This window comes from Nerophis ophidion, linkage group LG05 (genome assembly GCF_033978795.1).
Source record: "Nerophis ophidion isolate RoL-2023_Sa linkage group LG05, RoL_Noph_v1.0, whole genome shotgun sequence".
NCBI lineage: Eukaryota > Metazoa > Chordata > Actinopteri > Syngnathiformes > Syngnathidae > Nerophis > Nerophis ophidion.
In genome coordinates this window covers 30,572,960-30,593,475 of record NC_084615.1, presented here as the reverse complement: position 1 = coordinate 30,593,475, position 20,516 = coordinate 30,572,960, and the positions used below count along the sequence as shown (strand labels likewise).

General features: G+C 39.1%; 1 protein-coding gene and 1 long non-coding RNA gene across 6 annotated transcripts in view; one reads left to right on the top strand and one right to left on the bottom strand.

The window, feature by feature from the left end:
- The window catches only part of LOC133552925 (nesprin-1-like), a 109,274-nt gene that overhangs the window by 59,947 nt on the left and 28,811 nt on the right, over positions 1-20,516 (bottom strand). For all 5 annotated transcript variants that reach the window (XM_061900527.1, XM_061900528.1, XM_061900529.1 and 2 more), the window contains 5 exons: positions 14,856-15,026; positions 9,372-9,698; positions 9,089-9,241; positions 8,858-9,025; positions 3,918-4,094 (listed from right to left, as the gene is read on the bottom strand). In XM_061900527.1, the coding sequence (XP_061756511.1) occupies positions 3,918-4,094; positions 8,858-9,025; positions 9,089-9,241; positions 9,372-9,698; positions 14,856-15,026 (996 nt within the window). The remainder of the gene's footprint in view (positions 1-3,917; positions 4,095-8,857; positions 9,026-9,088; positions 9,242-9,371; positions 9,699-14,855; positions 15,027-20,516) is intronic.
- LOC133552928 (uncharacterized) lies at positions 818-9,516 on the top strand. Its single transcript, XR_009806796.1, has 3 exons — positions 818-1,843; positions 3,937-4,155; positions 8,873-9,516. It is a non-coding gene; the product is annotated as an uncharacterized LOC133552928 (long non-coding RNA).

Genomic DNA, 20,516 nt, shown 5'->3' with positions numbered 1-20,516 from the left:
AATTGGCATCAGCACATACGCATGGGAAAATGTTTACGTGTCCTTTATTAGTATGCAAAAATCACTTTCGCTGCTTTAAATTACACATACAAAATGATTCTTTGAGTTGCTGTTTTAGTGGAGAGTGAAAATGTGGTCAGATCTTGGTCAGTGGAGCTGCCTGTGTGGGCAACCCAGGTAAAGAGGGAAAAGTGTCCTGCTTAAGGACACAGCAGCACTAATTGGCATTGATGAAGGTAAATTCAAATCGGGAACCCTCTGGTTACTATATAACACACTTTGCCTACTGAGCCTCACCACCTACACCAATAACATGTTGACATTTTCACTGTAAATGCTGTAACAATAATTTTTTTTTACCCAAACCGCAAAGAGGATGCGAGGGTTAATGGGAAAAAGGCGATAATTAGAAAAAATATATAAATAAATATAAAACCACTAAGTTTGTTAACCTAAGTAATGATTTGAAGCACATCAGGAGTGAAAAGGAAATCATTGCCTTTTTTAACAATTGCCCCACACAACAAAATCACTGTCTGCAATAATACCTGCAATGAGTTCATTGTAAACAGTAAAGCAAATATGAGTTTTACATCAACGAGTGATCAGCGCAACAGGCATTTTAAAGGGGAACATTATCACCAGACCTATGTAAGCGTCAATATATACCTTGATGTTGCAGAAAAAAGACCATAGGTTTTTTTAACCGATTCCCGAACTCTAAAAGGGTGAATTTGGCGATTGAAACGCCTTTCAATAGTTCGCTGTCGGAGCAATGACCTTTCACCCGTGACGTCGAAACAGGAAGCAATCCGCCATTTTCTCAAACACATTACACACACAAGTCAAATCAGCGCTGTTATTTTCCGTTTTTTCGACTGTTTTCCGTACCTTGGGAGACATTATGCTTTGTGGGTGTGTTGTCGGAGGGTGTAACAACACGAACGGGGACGGATTCAAGTTGACTTACGTGAAGTGTGCTAATCAGACATATCAATGGTTACGGCATGCTAATCGATGCTAACATGCTATTTAGGCTAGCTGTATGTACATATTGCATCATTATGTCTCATTTGTAGCTATATTTGCATCCAGCCTTTCCCTCCACCCACATTTCATGACAAACAAACAAACACCAATCGAAGGATTCAAGTTGCACCAGTGGTTAAAGGGGAACATTATCACCAGACCTATGTAAGCGTCAATATATACCTTGATGTTGCAGAAAAAGACCATATATTTTTTTAACCGATTTGCGAACTCTAAATGGGTGAATTTTGGCGAATTAAACGCTCTTAGATCGATGACGTCAGAACGTAACGCCACCTAGGTAATAAAGCCGCCATTTTCTCAAACACATTACAAACACAGCATCTCAGCTCTGTTATTTTCCGTTTTTTCGACTATTTTCTGGAACCTTGGAGACATCATGCCTCGTCGGTGTGTTGTCGGAGGGTGTAACAACACTGACAGGGAGGGATTCAAGTTGCACCACTGGCCCAAAGATGCAAAAGTGGCAAGAAATTGGACGAAATTTGTTCAAAATACGAGGGTGTGGGGAAAGCCAACGAAATGGTCAGTCGTTTGTTCCGCACACTTTACCGACGAAATCTATGCTACTACAGAGATGGCAAGATTGTGTGGATATCCTGCGACACTCAAAGCAGATGCATTTCCAACAATAAAGTCAAAGAAATCTGCCGCCAGACCCCCATTGAATTTGCCGGAGTGTCTGCACATTTTACCGGCGGTGCTAAGGCAGACATGGCACAGAGACGTGTGGATAACCTGCGACACTCAAAGCAAATGCATTTTCAACGATAAAGTCAACGAAATCACAAAGGTGAGTTTTGTTGATGTTATTGACTTATGTGCTAATCAGATACATTTGCTCACGGCATGACTGCCAGCTAATTGATGCTAAAATGCTATTTAGGCTAGCTGTATGTACATATTGCATCATTATGCCTCATTTGTAGCTATATTTGCATCCAGCCTTTCCCTCCACCCACATTTAATGCCAAACAAACACATACCAATCGTTGGTTAGAAGGCGATCGCCGAATTTGTCTTCGTTTCCTCCCGTGCCGCTGTCTGTGGTGATATGGCTCAATAGCTTCAGTTTCTTCTTCAATGTCGTTTTCGCTATCTGCCGCCACACTCCAACCATCCGTTTCAATACATGCGTAATCTGTTGAATCGCTTGCGCGGCTGAAATCCGAGTCTGAAGCCGAGCTAATGTCGCTATATTTTTCTGTGTATTGGCATCACACAGTGACGTCACAGGCAATGGACAGGTGGATATAGCATTGGTGTAAATCAGGTGCTTTGAAGACGTTTTTCGGGATATTGCGCGATGGGTAAAATTTAGAAAAAAACTTCGAAAAATAAAATAAGCCACTGGGAACTGATTTGTATTGGTTTTAACGCTTTTGAAATTGTGATAATGTTCCCCTTTAAAGCGCATGCAGAGGTGGATAAAGATGCTTGTTGATGACCACTCATGATATTTGAAATGCAGCCACTGCCAGCTTGTTGAGTTAAAAGCTAAATACAGCCTCAAGTCATTTTATAGACCAGTGCTATCATTAGTTTTTATGTTATAATGGCCTACTGGCCTTATAATGGCCTACTGGCCTTATAATGGCCTACTGGCCTTGTGCCTCTATCTGGCCTGCTTTTACCATATCAACTTTTGAAGAACCTGAGGTCCTCTGACACCAAGCCACTGGTGTCAAATACCAGAACAAAGACCCATGGCGAGGTGGCCTTTAGCACCATCTAAGGAACCGCTAACCGGAAACCCTTGAGGACTGCAGAGACTGTTATTTAAAACAAAGGGTGAAAAGAAGGCACACCTTTTTAATTAGGCTTTTTACTGATTATTTCAAACGCTTCTTAACGTCTTAATTTGTATTCTGGTATTTTCAATTTTATGTATGAATATTATTACTACTATTATTCTCGCTATTTTATTAATTTACTACACGTTTAATTTTTACATACACTTCAAAATACATTTATTTTACCTGTTAGATAATGTATATTTTTAGCAATTGTCCAATATGGGTGCCTAAATAAAAAAATAAAAAAAGTAAATAAATAAATGATAAATGGGTTGTACTTGTATAGCGCTTTTCTACCCCTTTTTAAGGAGCCCAAAGCGCTTTGACAGTATTTCACCCATTCACACACACATTCACACACACATTCACACACTGATGGCGGGAGCTGCCATGCAAGGCGCTAACCATGACCCATCAGGAGCAAGGGTGAAGTTTCTTGCTCAAGGCCACAACGGACGTGACTAGGATGGTAGAAGGTGGGGATTGAACCAGTAACCCTAAGATTGCTGGCACGGCACCTCTCCCAACTTCGCCACGCCGTCCCTGATGGAGGTTTTTTTTTATCAGTCCTCAGTGACATGCCATGTTTTGCTATTGTCAATAGTGTGTATGTGTGTGCATGTGTGTTTTCTTCTTTTTTTTACTGGTGTAAAGCACTTTGTGTTGCAAATGTCCTGTGAATGAAAAGTGCTGTATGAATAAAGTTTGATTGATTAATGTTGCAATTAATTAATTTGATTGGAACATTTCTGAGAAGTGTTTCCTCACACAGACAACTTAACATATTTGTTAAAAGCTTAACAGGTGTGTGACACATATACTGTAGTTAGGCTTGCATAGCATGCTGTTAAATAGAATGGAAATGATTTATTTTTCTAAAAAATACACTAAATTAAGGCAAAAACTACAAAAATAAATTATGCCACAAACAACGTTACGTGCAGGAATGTCGTTGCTGTCTAATGGGTCAAAATGACTTCTATGAAAAAGATCATTAAAACAACAAAAACAAAGGTGGCCTAAAAAGTCTAGTATTGCTTTATATCCCTCCTCCCCCTTTTCTTTACTCACTCTCTGTGCTGTGCTACAGATGGCAGAGTAACTGTCTCTGGTGCCTTGCTGGTGAGCCTGGACCTGCTGTCTCAGCTTACTCTGCACGCGCTCGTCACAGCCTTGCACCAGGTGGTCCCCTCGCTGATTCAAGCCTGCCAAGCGATCCTCAAAGCCTGCTATCTCCTCCATGATGGCCTGTGGAGGACAAAGAGACAAAGAAAAAAAAAAGATGTCAGGCTGGTCAATGACACAGAAGGTCAGAACAGGCTGATGGCACACAACACAAGGTCTTCAAGGGCTAATTATTAGGTGGTCGTGAAGAGATCAAGTTTAAAAGGACTCTACTACTCCATCGATTCATTTCCATTTGCATCCCTATGAAAATGCGCTATAAAATTAACTATTTAAATTTATATATATATATATATATACATATGTATATATATATATATATATATATACATATGTATATATATATATATATATATATATATATATATATATATACAAACCCTGTTTCCGTATGAGTTGGGAAATTGTGTTAGAGGTAAATAAAAAGAGAATACAATGATTTGCAAATCCTTTTCAACCCATATTTAATTGTATGCACTACAAAGACAAGATTATTGATGTTCCAACTCAAACTTTATTCTTTTTTGTAAATAATTAACTTAGAATTTCATGGCTGCAACACGTGCCAAAGTAGTTGGGAAAGGGCATGTTCACCACAGTGTTACATTACCTTTTCTTTTAACAACACTCTATAAACAGTTGGGAGCTGAGGAAACTAATTGGTGAAGCTTAGAAAGAGGAATGCTTTCCCATTCTGGTTTTATGTAGAGCTTCAGTCTTTCAACAGTCTGGGGTCTGCGCTGCCGTATTTTACGCTTCATAATGCGCCACACATTTTCGATGGGAGACAGGTCTGGACTGCAGTCAGGCCAGGAAAGTACCCTCACTCTTTTTTTACGAAGCTACGCTGTTGTAACACGTGTTGAATGTTGTTTGGCATTGTCTTGCTAAAATAAGCAGGGGCGTCTATTGAGAGGGCAATCAGGTTTCTTGCGACAGTTACATTCATTATTGGTTTCAGAGTCGTTTAGTCTGGGGGTAGGACTGCCTACCCTAGGTGCTTACAGACATCAGTCGTTTACCAAGCAAAGGTAATACGCAAGGACATTAACACATCCGACACGTACGTAGGATTAACCGAAGGAGCGTTCAAAACAAGATGGAATAATCACAACGCCTCCTTTAGAAACCAGACTTTGCAGAATTCTACCGAACTCAGCAAACACATTTGGAACCTCAAAGACAATAATGTTGAATATTCAATAACATGGCAAATTCTTGCATCCAGCACACCTTACAACAGTGGTAATAAAAGATGCAACTTATGCTTAAAAGAGAAACTGTTTATTATATATCATCCAGAGCTATCATCCCTCAACAAGCGCAGTGAAATCATTTCAACATGCCGCCACAGGCGGAAACACCTCCTAGGCAACACATGAGCCAATCACCACACCCTACGCCTGCTTGTACCCACCCACTCTGTGCTCTATATAAACCATTGTATGTGAATGCTTCCATTAAAATCTCCTGATGATTGAGGGAACCCCTCATGAAACAGATCTGTAGAGATGAAGTAGTCTTGTGATTTTTTCCCACACCTACATATTGCGCTCTACCACGGTATCGAGCACTATTCTCCGGATAATCCAATCAAGACATATATATATATATATATATATATATATATATATATATATATATATATATATATATATATATATATATTATATATATATATATATATATATATATATATATACACATACATACATATATATATATATATATATATATATATATATATATATATATATATATATATATATATATATATCTATCTACACACTCCCTTCAATTGTTTGCCCCAGTCAGGGGGGGCAAACAATTGAAGCCCAAGCATAATGGGGAGATTCTTTCTAACAAAGATGAGCACTTCAAGATGCTCAGGTGTCAGCCTGCTCCTGCGTTCATGTATGATGAGCGAGGCTGTGCTAAAAAGCCTCTCACTCGCAAGAGTCATTAAAATGTCTTACAACTTTACAACCACGCTTGACTTTATTGTGACATGTTTTGCACTCCACCTCTTCATCTTTTTTGTTTTGTAGGATAAAACAATAACACAGCTGACATTTTTACTGTAACTTTTAATTCACACGGCCGTCTGAACGGTTACAACGCAGACCTGTGGATGTTTTGAAGGTGTTCTGGAAAATGCGGAACGGAGTTTAGGGAGCAGCAGAAGAGTGGAACGTATTATTTAAATCGGTGTGTTGGAAAACACAGACCGGAGTTTTTTTTAAAAACTGGATCTGGATCGGCATTTTCCCATGCCTTGACGATACGCATTAGTTGGCAAATATCGGCGGCCGATCCGATCCAAATATCGGATGGGGACAACCCTAATTTAGTGACAGTGGTTTTCTGAAGTGTTCCTGAGCCCATGTGGTGATATCCTTTAGAGATTGATGTCGGTTTTTGATACAGTGCCATCTGATGTGATCAAAGGTCACGGTCATTCAATGTTGGTTTCCGGCCATGCCGCTTACGTGGAGTGATTTCTCCAGATTCTCTGAACCTTTTGATGATATTATGGACCGTAGATGTTGAAATCCCTAAAATGTCTTGCAATTGCACTTTGAGAAATGTTGTTCTTAAACTGTTTGACTATTTGCTCACGCAGTTGTGGACTAAGGGGTGTACCTTGCTCCATCCTTACTTGTGAAAGACTGAGCATTTTTTGGGAAGCTGTTTTTTATACCCATTCATGGCACCCACCTGTTCCCAATTAGCCTGCACACCTGTGGGATATTCCAAACAAGTGTTTGAAGAGCATTCCTCAACTTTATCAGTATTTATCGTCACCTTTCCCAACTTCTTTGTCACGTAAAGCTGACATCAAATTCTAAAGTTAATGATTATTTGCAAAAAAAAAAATGTTTATCAGTTTGAACATCAAATGTGTTGTCTTTGTAGCATATTCAACTGAATATGGGTTGCAAATCATTGTATTTCGTTTATATTTACATCTAACACAATTTCCCAACTCATATGGAAACGGGGTTAGTATATATATCAAGCAAATACAACAAATACTATTCACAATATTAATTTTAAAAAAGTTTGCACACTAGAAAACTGGCATCTTTTTTAAATTGGACAATAGGTAAGCATTTAATTAGACTAGAGGTAAGCATTTAAAGCCATAGAAATATACATATTTTACATATTTGTGTTCCTCCTTATCCTAACTATACTACTGTTTAGGAAATATATGAACATACACTTAAAAAACCTTACAACAATAGAGTTGCCAGAGTCCCTGGGTTTTTAATCAGTCCTGTTTAGTGTTGCCCCAGTTACTTTAAAACAATAATTAAATTACTGATTATTACTTTAAAAAATAACTAAGTTACCCGTACTTTACTAATTACTGTATTCCAAAAGTAACTAAGTTAGATTACAAGTTACTTTATTAGATACATTTTGTTGCCAATATAGAGTGTACAACAAACCTGAATTTTTCTTAAATTTAGCTGACAAAAAGTAAAAAGAAATGTCTGTGTATGTATTACATTACATCAGGGGGGCGATGTTATTTTTTAACTGGGGGACCAAACTATCAGCAAATTACTTTAACTCAATGCATTGTTTTTTCATCGACAATACATCATTTCTAGGGCTTCGCATCTTTGGGTGTCCCACGATTTGATTCAATATCAATTCTTGGGGTCGCGATTCGATAATATATCGATTTTTTCGATTAAATGCGATTCTCAATTCAAAAACGATATTTATTCGATTCAAAACGATTCTGTATTCATTCAATAGATAGGATTTCAGCAGGATCTATCCCAGTCTGCTGACATGCTAGCAGGGGTAGAGCTAAAGTAAAGTAAAGTTAAAGTACCGATGATTGTCACACACATACTGGATGAGGCGAAATTATTCTCTGCATTTGACCCATCACCCTTGATCACCCCCTGGGAGGTGAGGGGAGCAGTAGGCAGCAGCGGTGCCGCGCCCGGGAATCATTTATGATTTTTGTAAAAAAGCTTTTATAATTATAAAGGACAATGTTTTATCAACTGATTGCAATAATGTAAATTTGTTTTAACTATTAAACGAACTAAAAATATGACTTATTTTATCTGTGTGAAAACATTGGACACAGTGTGTTGTCAAGCTTATGAGATGCGATGCAAGTGTAAGCCACTATGACACTATTCTTAATAAATGTCTAATGATAATGTAAATGAGGGATATTTAATCACTGCTATGCTGAAATTATAACTAATATTGATACTGTTGTTGATAATATTTATTTTTGTTTCGCTACTTTTGGTTTGTTCTGTGTCGTGTTTGTGTCTCCTCTCAATTGCTCTGTTTATTGCAGTGTTGCTGGGTGAGGTTTGGTTTTGGAATTGGATTGCATTGTTATGGTATTGCTGTGTATTGTTTTGTTGTATGATAAAAAAAAAAAAGAAAAATAAATAAAAATCGATTTAAAAAAAAATGAGAATCGATTCTGAATCGCACAACATAGTCGATTTGATTCGATTCTTATTCAAATTGATTTTTTCCCACACCCCTAATAATTTCCAATGTTGTTACAAACAACCATGCTAACTAAACATTATTGCACAATTAATATCCACTATACCAAATTATATCCCAATAGGTGTACTATATTATCAGATTTAGAGCTGAAAAGAGACAAACATCTAACAAACATGCAAACAGCACTAATTGGGTGAAATTTCCCATATGTATATATTCTGTATTAGCATGCGTGTAATGCTGATTAGAAGTAATGTACTAAATCATATTTATAGTTTTTTTTTTTTTAGTGAAACTTATGTGACAAAATGTAACGTTTTGGTCACCTTGTGCCTCGCCAGCTGCTTTGTGGCCTCCTCCAGACTTCGGCTCATGCTGGGGTCAGGGGTCACCATCCTGCTGGACATCTGTAGCAGCCATCGCTCCGCCTCCTGTAGCTCGTGGTGGTATACTTCCTGCTCCTTGACCTGGCCCTCGACATGCTCCACGCGGGCCTAAACGTCACAACATAACGTGTCACAGATGACCATGAGGACAACAGGTACATGTTTTCTTACCATGGCCATATTACACAGGTCACTGTAGTCTTTTTGCAGTCTATTCATTTTGTCTCTGACTGAGGGGTAATGAACTGATGCCAACAGAGTGTCACCCTTCTCCAACACTGACCTGATGGAAGCATCATGGGACTGGACCATCTGTAACAGAGTCTGGGTGGGAGGAATAAAAATATTTGTTATACCCTCTCTTGTGCAGCTTATCATCAGCATCCTTGAGCGTGATGCTTATCTATCTATTCTTACACCCGTACACCCGATTTAAATAAAGAAAAAAAAAAACCTTGTGCTTGGCGAACTGCGCCCTTCGTTGGTATAATTCGGCTTTGGGCTCCAGTGGAGAACTGAGCAAAGATTTGGTCTCCCCTAGCCACTGGGCCTGAGCCTTGTAGCGGTCCTGGAACTCCTTAGCCAGCAGAAATGCGCACTCCAGGAAGCTGTGCTCTTGCCTCAGCCAGCCTGCAAGCTCCTCCAGCTGGGAAAGACGGGCTTCCACCTCACCTCCTAAGCTCTTCGCTCTGTCCTCGTTCAGGAAGTCTGCCACACGCTCGGCCCTCTCCTTCAGGGCCTTCAGGAAGAGGTGACCGTGATGGAGATCAGCCTGCAGAGTCTAGATGACGGAAAAAAAATCAGCGTCACTGATTTTATAGGAATACTGGCATTAAATGTCCTTTCATCGGAGCAGGCTTCGTCAGTAAAATCGCACAGCTCTCGTCTGAGAGGATGGTAGGACACTAGACAATAACAAAAAGAGGACAATAGAGTGGATGTTGAAGGGGTATGTTGAATCCAGCACCATCCACTCAGAAAAAAAAACTGTCTTATCCAAGTCTGAGTGCAAGAACTGATGAAGTCTGCTCGGATGGCAAAAAGTCTTCTAAGAACAGTCTACTTTTGCGATTGATTCAATGCACAGGGAATGTTTGAGGGTGCGAGAGAAATAGGCTTATCAGGTTTATCAAGTTGACATTTAACAATCACTGATCTCTTTGTCCTTCACCTTCTGGCATTTTCTACAAAGGCTTTGTGGCTTTCAGGTAGGCTGACACTCGCATGGCAAGATGTGGAGAGGCCTGGCAGGTCATTAAGTGGACAAACCACAGTGAATAACATGAAATGAGGACTCCAATTATAGAAGCTCCTTAACAGGGAGAAGGAGCCACAGGGGTTTTCAGGATAACTGCAACACAAGCTCGATGGGATGCCTTCTAGTTTTCATCATGGGTCTATTACTGCTTGAGTGGAGATCTGCTACGCTATGTTAGGAGACATCTCCAGCTAGGCTGTTAATGATACAGTATGTTGTGTCTGCCTGCACACGTTCTGTGATTGTAGCATACCATGAAGTCAAATCATTCCAATGACCCACCTGTGTTTCTTCTTCATGACCTTAATCAGATATCCACACATCACACAACCTGAACTAAAACAAGAAACGTCTGCTGTAATTGCTCAACTGCCTATGTCAAATTATGCTAACTTCACATTCTACTCTAACAGCCCACAGTGCATCAAGTGTGTATAATCTGCTAGCCGTGCAAGATATGAGTGTCCATATGGTGCGTTTCGGAACCCCACTCAATCATTAACGCTGATAAAGTAGCAGACATTACAGTCTGCTGCACACCGTGTGTCCTTTAGGCTGTTGTTAAACGGTCTTCTGTCATGATGCTAACATTAATTATTCAAAGTCTTGTGTATGCCTTCTTTGTGTCAACATTCTGCCTGCATCACACTTCAGTCACTGTATTCCACAATTCACAGTAATATTTATATGTATAATATACATGGATTTTTATAAATACAAAAAACAGTTGGTATGATGTATTTCATTTCCTGAATGTATATGAAAAAAATTTTGGGAATTAAAAAGAAACCACAAAAACTACTATATAAAAACGTAACCTCCAAAACTGTTTGTTGTTCTATGTTGCTGGTTGAGTTACAAGTTGTTCTAGTTTAAAAACAGTTGTTCCCATTGTTGGTCCCACTGTTTAAAAGTAACTGCGGCCATCATTAACATTTAGTATTTCTCCAAGTGATGCGTTACGTAACATTTGACCATGACAAACTGTCATACAAGTGTAAAAAAGAAGTTCAACATAGTACAATACTAAATTAAACAACACCAAAGCAAAGTACAACTACTCATGCTTCGAAAAAGCCTGACATATACAGATTATTTTAAGAGGAAGGACCTTTTCCGATGTTAGTTAGATCTATTTCCTTAAGATACTCCATCCATCCATTAATATTACTACCGCTTTTTCCCTTTTTGGTCGCGGGGGACGCTGGTGCCTATCTCAACTACAATCGGGCGGAAAGCGGCGTACACCCTGAACAAGTCGCCACCTCAAAGCAGGGCCAACACAGATAGACAGACAACATTCACACTCACATTCACACACTAGGGCCAATTTAGTGTTGCCAATCAACCTATCCCCAGGTGCATGTCTTTGGAGGTGGGAGAAAGCCGGGGTACCCGGAGGGAACCCACGCAGTCACGGGGAGGACATGCAAACTCCACACAGAAAGATCCCGAGCCCGGGATTGAACCCAGGACTACCCAGAACCTTCATATTGTAAGGCAGACACACTAACCGCTGCTCCACCGTGCTGTCCTCCTTAAGATACTCACAAAACTGAATTATAGATGGAGTACTTGGCCTCATATACTTTATAGAGAAGAACCAGTGCACCTTTGTAGTGTTACAAGTTAGCCTCAAACAATGTAAAATCTGACTAATGGCCCTTGGCACAGCTATTGACTGGTCATCTTTGTGTCGATGCCTAATTATCTGAGTTCAATGAACATCCCTGGAGCGCTCACCACAGGTGCACGACAGCTAGTGAAGTGATGGAAGGACACATGTGGCGATAACATGTCTCAAGTTACTGTTCAGAAGCATCACCATTGATCTAATACAAGGATAACGGCATACTCCACCACGCGGCATGACATGCACCACCTGGCGTAAGTAATTCCTAAAGTGTGAGCGTCTGCATATAATTTATAGAGGCTTATTAGTTAGTACTTTGAAAATGCGAGCTGAGGAGATGAGTGTTGTGAAGCTGTATGGACGCTACATCAATTACAGAGTCAAAGCCAGCAGGCCTCTGACATTGGTGCTTCTTCTTCATCCTCGCATTCACAGCGGGGTGTCGCACCCTGCTAACGCTCTTCCTCTAAAGCAGTGTCTGCTTTGTCTTCATAAAGAGTCGATCGATACAAGCAGTGTGGTTCAGGCTGCATCACACTTGTGAAAATACTTAAAATGGAGCAAGCAATAGCCAGGGTTTTGAGCCAAAAGTGGCCATTTGAGCTGAGAAGCACAGAAAATGCACAGAAAATGCACAGATATCACACATTTTTCTTGGCCAGACATGCTGAAGCTGCCAAAAAAAGCTGTACTGTTTCACAAGCAAATATTCTGTTGTCTTCTGTTTAAAATCCTTCAATAAGGCTGGGGTCTCCAAAAGATATCTTGTGAGCAATAGTGCTGTCACCACCAGATTTTGAGTAGCTCACCAAAGAATCAAAGAATATTCAGTCCAACCAGGATTTTGCGATGACGCCCCTTCATGCAAATTTAACCAATTCAATTGGCCTTGCAACTCTCCTGCGTACTTTGGATAATCAGTGTCATTTTTGGCAATTGTAATTGTCTCTGGGCGACGCTCAAACATGCATGTCAACGGTGTAATAAAAATGTAAGTTAGTTTCTTGTGTAGACTAAAGCAGGGACAACAATGTGTAACAATCAACTCTTTTTTGATCAAACAACAATTGTTCTCCCCCCACATAGCTCGGTTAAAATAGTACAGTAATTGGACACAGAGCTTTGAGTATGTGCTTTTACAGCCATCTGGTGTCTCTACTTTTAAGTCTGTGTTGTACAAAATGAGTAAAACATCAATATAGTATTTTTCCAATTGTTGTTGAAATACTGCAGAAGGAACACGTAAACATAGATAAATTCATGTAATTGATTCAATGTTAATGAAAAAAAAAATAGACAAGCAACATTGGACTTAAGTTTCTGAAAAAGTTGCTGCGAATTCAGGCATTTTAGGCTGCAACATTTAGGGGAAAAAAAAATGGCAACAACAGAGAATTTTAAGTCTGCCCAACAAGAGGATGGAGCCAATTAAGTAATGTATTGACTACAACATTGGACTACAACTAAATAAAGATGGCAGACTCACGCAAAGCTCTTCGGGTAAACTTCTACCATATACTGGATGGATATCCGCTGACGCAACTATGGCAAAGTATGTCACAAGATTCTTCGATTCCAAACGCCTCGTTTGAAGCAAGTTTGGAAGAAGGCAAAGTTATTTTAATAAATGTGCTTTGATTTCAAATTTTTGGGACTTATGAGGATCCTAAATAAACAAAAACAAGTAAGAAAAGTTGTTTTTGCATAATAAGTCCCCGTTAAACTCTTAGTATTTTTCTATAGTTACTGTTCAATTCAGACAGTGTGCCCAAATATAAAATTTCCCAAAAAAAAAAAAAAAAAAAAAAAATGCAATTCAAATGTAACGAGTTATATAAACCAAACACAAATAGCTCACCTTCCATTTCTTTTTGTCAAAGTCACTGTTTGTGAGGAATGTTGAAGACTTCTGCCCTAATGTTTGACACCTAAAATATTAAGGACTAAAGCCAGCTCCTGCTTGAAACATGATCACTGTCCAGGCTGCTCAGTCCAATGTGGCTAACTAATAGGGCTGTGAATCTTTGGGTGTCCGACGATTCGATTCAATATCGATTCTTGGTGTCGCGATTTGATAATATATCAATTTTTTCGATTTAACGCGATTCTCGATTCAAAAACGATATTTTTTCGATTCAAAACGATTGAGTATTCTTTCCATACATAGGATTTTAGCAGGATCTACCCCAGTCTGCTGACATGCTAGCAGAGTAGATTTAAAAAAAAAAAAAAGCTTTTATAATTATTAAGGACAATGTTTTATCAACTGATTGCAATAATGTAAATTTGCTTTAACTATTAAAAGAACCAAAAATATGACTTATTTTATCTTTGTGAAAAGATTGGACACAGCGTGTTGTCAAGCTTATGAGATACGATGCAAGTGTAAGCCACTGTGACACTATTGTTCTTTTTTTTAAATTTTTTATAAATGTCTAATGATAATGTAAATGAAGGATTTTTAATCACTGCTATGTGGAGACTATAACTAATATTGATACTGTTGTTGATAATATTCATTTTTGTTTCACTACTTTTGGTTTGTTTTGTGTCGTGTTTGTGTCTCCTCTCAATTGCTCTGTTTATTGCAGTTCTGAGTGTTGCTGGGTCAGGTTTGGTTTTGGAATTGGATTGCAGTGTTATGGTACTGCTGTGTAGTGGATTGTTGGATTGATAAAAAAAAAATATATATATATATTTAAAGAAAATCGATTAAAAAAAAAAAAAAGAGAATCGATTCTGAATCGCACAACGTATTCGAATCGATTTTTTCCCACACCCCTACTAACTAAAATATTAACTTATCTGTTTACATTAAAAAAAAATTCCATTTGCATATTAAATATGAATGCTAGAGTTACTTACAATATTGCATATACAATTAAATAGATGGATACAGTTTGACACTGAGAACAGATTATTTCAATATAAACACTCCAAATTATTTTTCATGCCTAATTTACTGCAACACATCAAGCGCTATAAGAAAACTTGAGCATTAATTATTGTTTATTGCCTTCACCACACATATTTAATTGGACCAGTACCTCAAGTTTCTTCAGCTTTTTGTCCATTGCGTTGCGGTCCAGGGCTTCCGATGTGTTGGTTACTTCTGTAAAGTTCTTCTGCGTCAAAGTGATCCAATCCGTAAAGGACACACAAAGGTTTTCGGCCTCTTCAATACTCTTCAGCTCCTCCTGTAATTGCTTGATTGTGTCCTACAAGAGCATGAGAAAGAAGATTTAAATTATGACTTGAGAGCGCAAATAATCTATATATATATATATATATATATATATATATATATATATATATATATATATATATATATATAAAATATGTCATCCATTGTGCAACTGTATGCGAATTCGTCCTGATTTCAACATAGGTGTCATTTGTTTTTGTTGTTTGTGGGGTTTGTACAAACACTACCACAGCCAACAGGTTTGTTTCTGTTTGTAAGATGTATCTCTTCTTTTAAGGTTGCACACCAGTAGGCTTTAGCAAAAGATTTGTGAACAGCCATCAAAACAAAAAATATTGCCTCTTTCACCCCCCACCCCCATCATATAAGGGGTGGGGAAGCGGGTAGGTGCAATATCCACTTGACTGAGATTTTGAGTCAATAACACCATGAGGATAGAAAGGCTTACTTTGTGGTTTTGATACATTATTCACTCCACATCCAAATTCTGTAGCGAGAAGCTCCAATTAGCTTATATTGTTGAGTGCACACCTTTTTCTGAGAGGGCGTTAACAGCCACCCCCCACCGCGACATCAGAGTTATGTGTTAAAGCTGGAGTATAAATTGGAAAGGGTGGAAAGAAGGTGAGATGTGTGCGTGCCAAGTGTAAAAAATCAATTAAGTGCAAGTTTAGCTTTTCCAATGTGTGAGCTACTGTGTCTCCTTGATCCAATAGACGACAAGCAGCGAGCCCCATTGATTTTTCTTTAAAGACCCCCCAAAAAAGTAGCAAATGACACAGAGAGGTTGAATCTATGTACACAAAGCCGTACACAGGCTCTCAAAGCTGTCTCAATGGTTCTTCTAGGAAAACAAGTCCAAGTACTCCATAGAATAAACTCAATAATGATATAATAAGATATGGTATAAAAAGCAGGGAGGGAGGTGTTTAGGGCACGTCCAACCGGTAGGAGGCCACGGGGAAGACCCAGGACACGTTGGGAAGACTATGTCTCCCGGCTGGCCTGGGAACGCCTCGGGATCCCCCGGGAAGAGCTAGACGAAGTGGCTGGGGAGAGGGAAGTCTGGGCTTCCCTGCTTAGGCTGCTGCCCCCGCGACCCGACCTCGGATAAGCGGAAGAAGATGGATGGATGGATGATAAAAAGCACCAAAAACCAGCGTACTCTAATAAAAAAAATGGTAAAGAATTGTACGGTTTTGACCAGGGGTCCCCAAACTTTTTGAGTTGGGGGCCGCATTGGGTTAAAACAATTTGGCCAGGGGCCGGGCTTTGTGCATTTATGTATGTATGCATGTATATGTCTGTATATATTCCTCGCGCAATAATTGACTGAAAAATCGCGCACTTGCTGTGTGCTCGCCCAACACTGCGGCGTGAGCACAATGTCACATTATCGATGGGAACATGCATTTTTAGACAATATATGCCTGAGCGGCTAGGAGACACCGAGAGTAACAATGTGGTGGTAAATGGATTAGAAAGGACAGACTTCCAAAATAATAATTAGAATTACAATTATTTTTTTTATTTAACTTGGGACTTCCCGCGGGCCGGATTTTGGACGCTGGCGGGCCGCAGTTTGGGGACACCTGGTTTTGACCTTTCATCTGCATGGCATTGGCGTTATGAGTGCCCTGCAATGGTATTTATTGTATGAGATTGGGTTCCAGAGTGGGGAAATCCGACAACGAAGCCTTGTTAGTGTAATGTAGCGAACCATCCATTACTTTTTGAGGTCGCTGCACTGTCAAAATAGACTGCATACAAGACTGGTTCTCAGTAGTATATATTAACCAAAGAGAAGGTAATGATTGTGTACTACACAGGTGTCAGACTCAAGGCCCGTTTAAGTGGCTCGTGAAAACCTGAAAACAAAGTGCCTACTTCTAAATGTATTCATTGTTTCCATTTTGAAAACAAAAATAAATGTAATGCGTGAAATTGTCTATGTTTTAAAATGTAATATCTGCTCATGCAACAAATATTATCTTATTAGAGGTGGGACTCTTTAGTCACCTCACGATTTGATTTGATTCCGATTCTTGGGTTGACGATTCGATTCAGAATTGATTCCTGATTTAACACAATACTCGATTTAAATCAATTGTGTATTTTGGGGGGGACGATGTAGCTTGCATGCTAGAGCTGCCGAGCTAGAAACTTAAGGGTTCCAGGTTCGGTTCCAGCATCGTACTCACGTTCGCTGTGTCCTTGGGCAGGATACTTCACCCTTGCTCCTGATGGGTCGTGGTTAGGACCTTGCATGGCAGCATGTGTGTATTGATGGGTGAATGTGGAAATAGTGTCAAAGCGCTTTGAGTACCTTGGAGGTAGAAAAACACTAAACAAGGATAACTAATTTGCCATTTTTTAATCGATTTTTGAAAATCCATCCATCCATCCATTTTGTACCGCTTGTAATCATGAATCAATTTAGAATTGAAACAAAAAGAAATCACTCTTTGAATGTGGATCACTTTTTTGAGCGCTTCTTAAATGCCGTAATACAATTTGTTTAAAAAAATTTAAATAAATACTTAAATATCTGTTGCCTTGACTTCACCGTCGATTAGTATATACAAAAATCTAATAATCAAATGCACAGGCAATTGTCTAATAATATAATGAAGCGATTATACATTTTTATTCATACAAACCCTGTTTCCGTATGAGTTGGGAAATTGTGTTAGATGTAAATAAAAACGGAATACAATGATTTGCAAATCATTTTCAACCCTTATTCAGTTGAATATGCTACAAAGACAACATATTTGATGTTCAAACTGATAAACCCTTTTTTTGTGTGCAAATAATCATTAACTTTAGAATTTGATGCCAGCAACAAATGACAAAGAAGTTGGGAAAGGTGACAATAAATACTGATAAAGTTGAGGAATTCTCATCAAACACTTATTTGGAACATCCCACAGGTGTGCAGGCTAATTGGGAAAAGGTGGGTGCCATGCTTGGGTATAAAAGCAGCTTCCGTGAAATGCTCAGTCATTCACAAACAAGGATTGGGAAACGGTCACCAAAAATGCGTGAGCAAATGTCAAACAGATTAAAAACAACATTTCTCAACGGGCTATTGCAAGGAATTTAGGAATTTCACCATCTATGGTCCGTAATACCATCAAAAGGTTCAGAGAATCTGGAGAAATCACTGCACGTAAGCGATGATAAAACGGACCTTCGTTCCCTCAGGCGGTACTGCATCAAGAAGCGACATCAGTGTGGAAAGGATATCACCACATGGGCTCAGGAACACTTCAGAAAACTACTGTCAGTAACTACAGTTTGTCGCAACATCTGTAAGTGAAAGTTAAAACTCAACTAAGCAAAGCCAAAGCCATTTATCAACGATAACCAAAAACGCCGCCGGCTTGGCCGGGCCCGAGCTCAGCTAAGATGGACTGATGCAAAGTGGAAAAATCGTTCCGTGGTCTAACGAGTCCACATTTCAAATTGTTTTTTGGAAATGGTGAACTTTGTGTCCTCCAGACCAAAGAGGAAAAGAACCATCAGGACTGTTTTAGGTGCAAAATTCAAAAGCCAGCATCTGTGATAGTATGGGGGTGTATAAGTGGCCAAGGCATGGGTAACTTACACATCTGTGAAGGCACTATTAATGCTGAAAGTTACATACAGCTTTTGGAGCAACATATGTTGCCATCCAAGCAACGTTATCATGGACACCCTTGCTTATTTCAGCAAGACAATGCCAAGTCACTTGTTACAACAGCGTGGCTTCATAGAGTGTGGGTATGGCTTGCCTGTAGTCCAGACCTGTCTCCCATTGAGAATGTGTTGCGCATTATGAAGCCTAAAATACCACAACGGAGATCACAGACTGTTAAACAACTTTAGCTGTACATAAAACAAGAATGGGAAAGAATTCCACCTGAAAAGCTTCAAAAATGTCTCTCCTCAGTTCCCTAAGGTTTATTGAGTGTTGTTAAAAGAAAAAGTGATGAAACACAGAGGTGAACATGCCCTTTCCCAACTACTTTGGCACGTGTTGCAGCCATGAAATTCTAAGTTAATTATTATTTGCAAAAAAAAATAAAGTTTATGAGTTTGAACATCAAATATCTTGTCTTTGTAGTGCATTCAAATGAATATGGGTTGAAAAGGATTTGCAAATCATTGTATTCCGTTTATATTTACATCTAACACAATTTCCCAACTCATATGGAAACGGGGTTTGTACATTGACTGCTCCAAGCGGCCCTCTGAAGGCAGCCATAACTGCGATGAGGCCCTCAATGAAAACACGTTCGTTAAGAAACCTGGTGTGTAAAACGCAAGACTTTCATAATTAATGCGTTAATGCATGCAATTAATCCTCAAAAAGCATTGCATTAATCATGTAAAAATGCAGATCAATTCCACAATTTATTTGGTCCGCCTATCTCCTTTACCTTAACCATGGATGGTTACCTAAAAGCATATACCAGTGCAAAGATGAGTGAGGGGGCAAATTTGGCTTCCAAATGCACCCGACGGAATTTAAAATAAAACCATGTTTTGAGCAAAAAAATGTCGCGCATTCAAGTAAATCATTTAGAAAAAAATATCCTGTATGATATTTTGACAATAAAATTGAATTTGTGTCAAAATATTTGGCTTAATTTAACTTATCCAAGTGAGCAATCTACTGCCACTAATTGGGAATAATCACAATTCTAAAGTGTGATTATTCTTATTTAAAAAAAAAATATTGTTTGATGGCACGAACAAAAGGTTTTTTGGGATTTATATGACCCAGGCTCAAGCGACGGAGCCATTTATAATTGATCACCAATAAAAAGAGAACTGTTACATTATATTTAGTTTCTGCCTTTGTGCTTGATGTTTTCACTTTGTGAACTCTGTGTTTCTCCTTCCCTCTACTACCTGATGAAGCGGCGCTACGAGGCGCACCTGTAGCCACTCAGCCATTAGGCGTATTTAGATTCCCTGGCAGCAGGAGGAGGATGTAGGATCGTTGTTTGCAAGAGAGACTCCTCTTTGTTCTATGTATCTCTGCTCAACTACTAACTTGTAAATCAGTTGCTAGCTACTTTTTTATCCTTTTCCTGGTGCCATCTATTTACTCTTTTTGTTGCACTGTCAACCTCGTTTTGGGATCCATACCTAAACAAATGTGACAAGAACGTACATACATCAGTCTGTGGAATCATTCTCCTTGAACAAAATATTTGCTCTGATGTAACATGAACTAGTGTTGCATAGTCATAAAAACAGAATGTATCCTGCTAGTCATCTTTCAACTGTTTCTACAAAACTGTTAAGGTGGGGTTGCATATTAATGCGCGGATCGTTCCCCCAAGATGTAGACGCAACTCCGGAGGCAGTGTGTGGGTAGGACAATGATTTATTTTCCATAAATCAGACAGGAAGACAAACAAAAATAGAACAAGCGTGCTGATAGAACGGAAAGCTATGGAAAAGCTAACGGGAAAGCTTAGCATAGAAACAAGACGGAGGAATCTCCAAT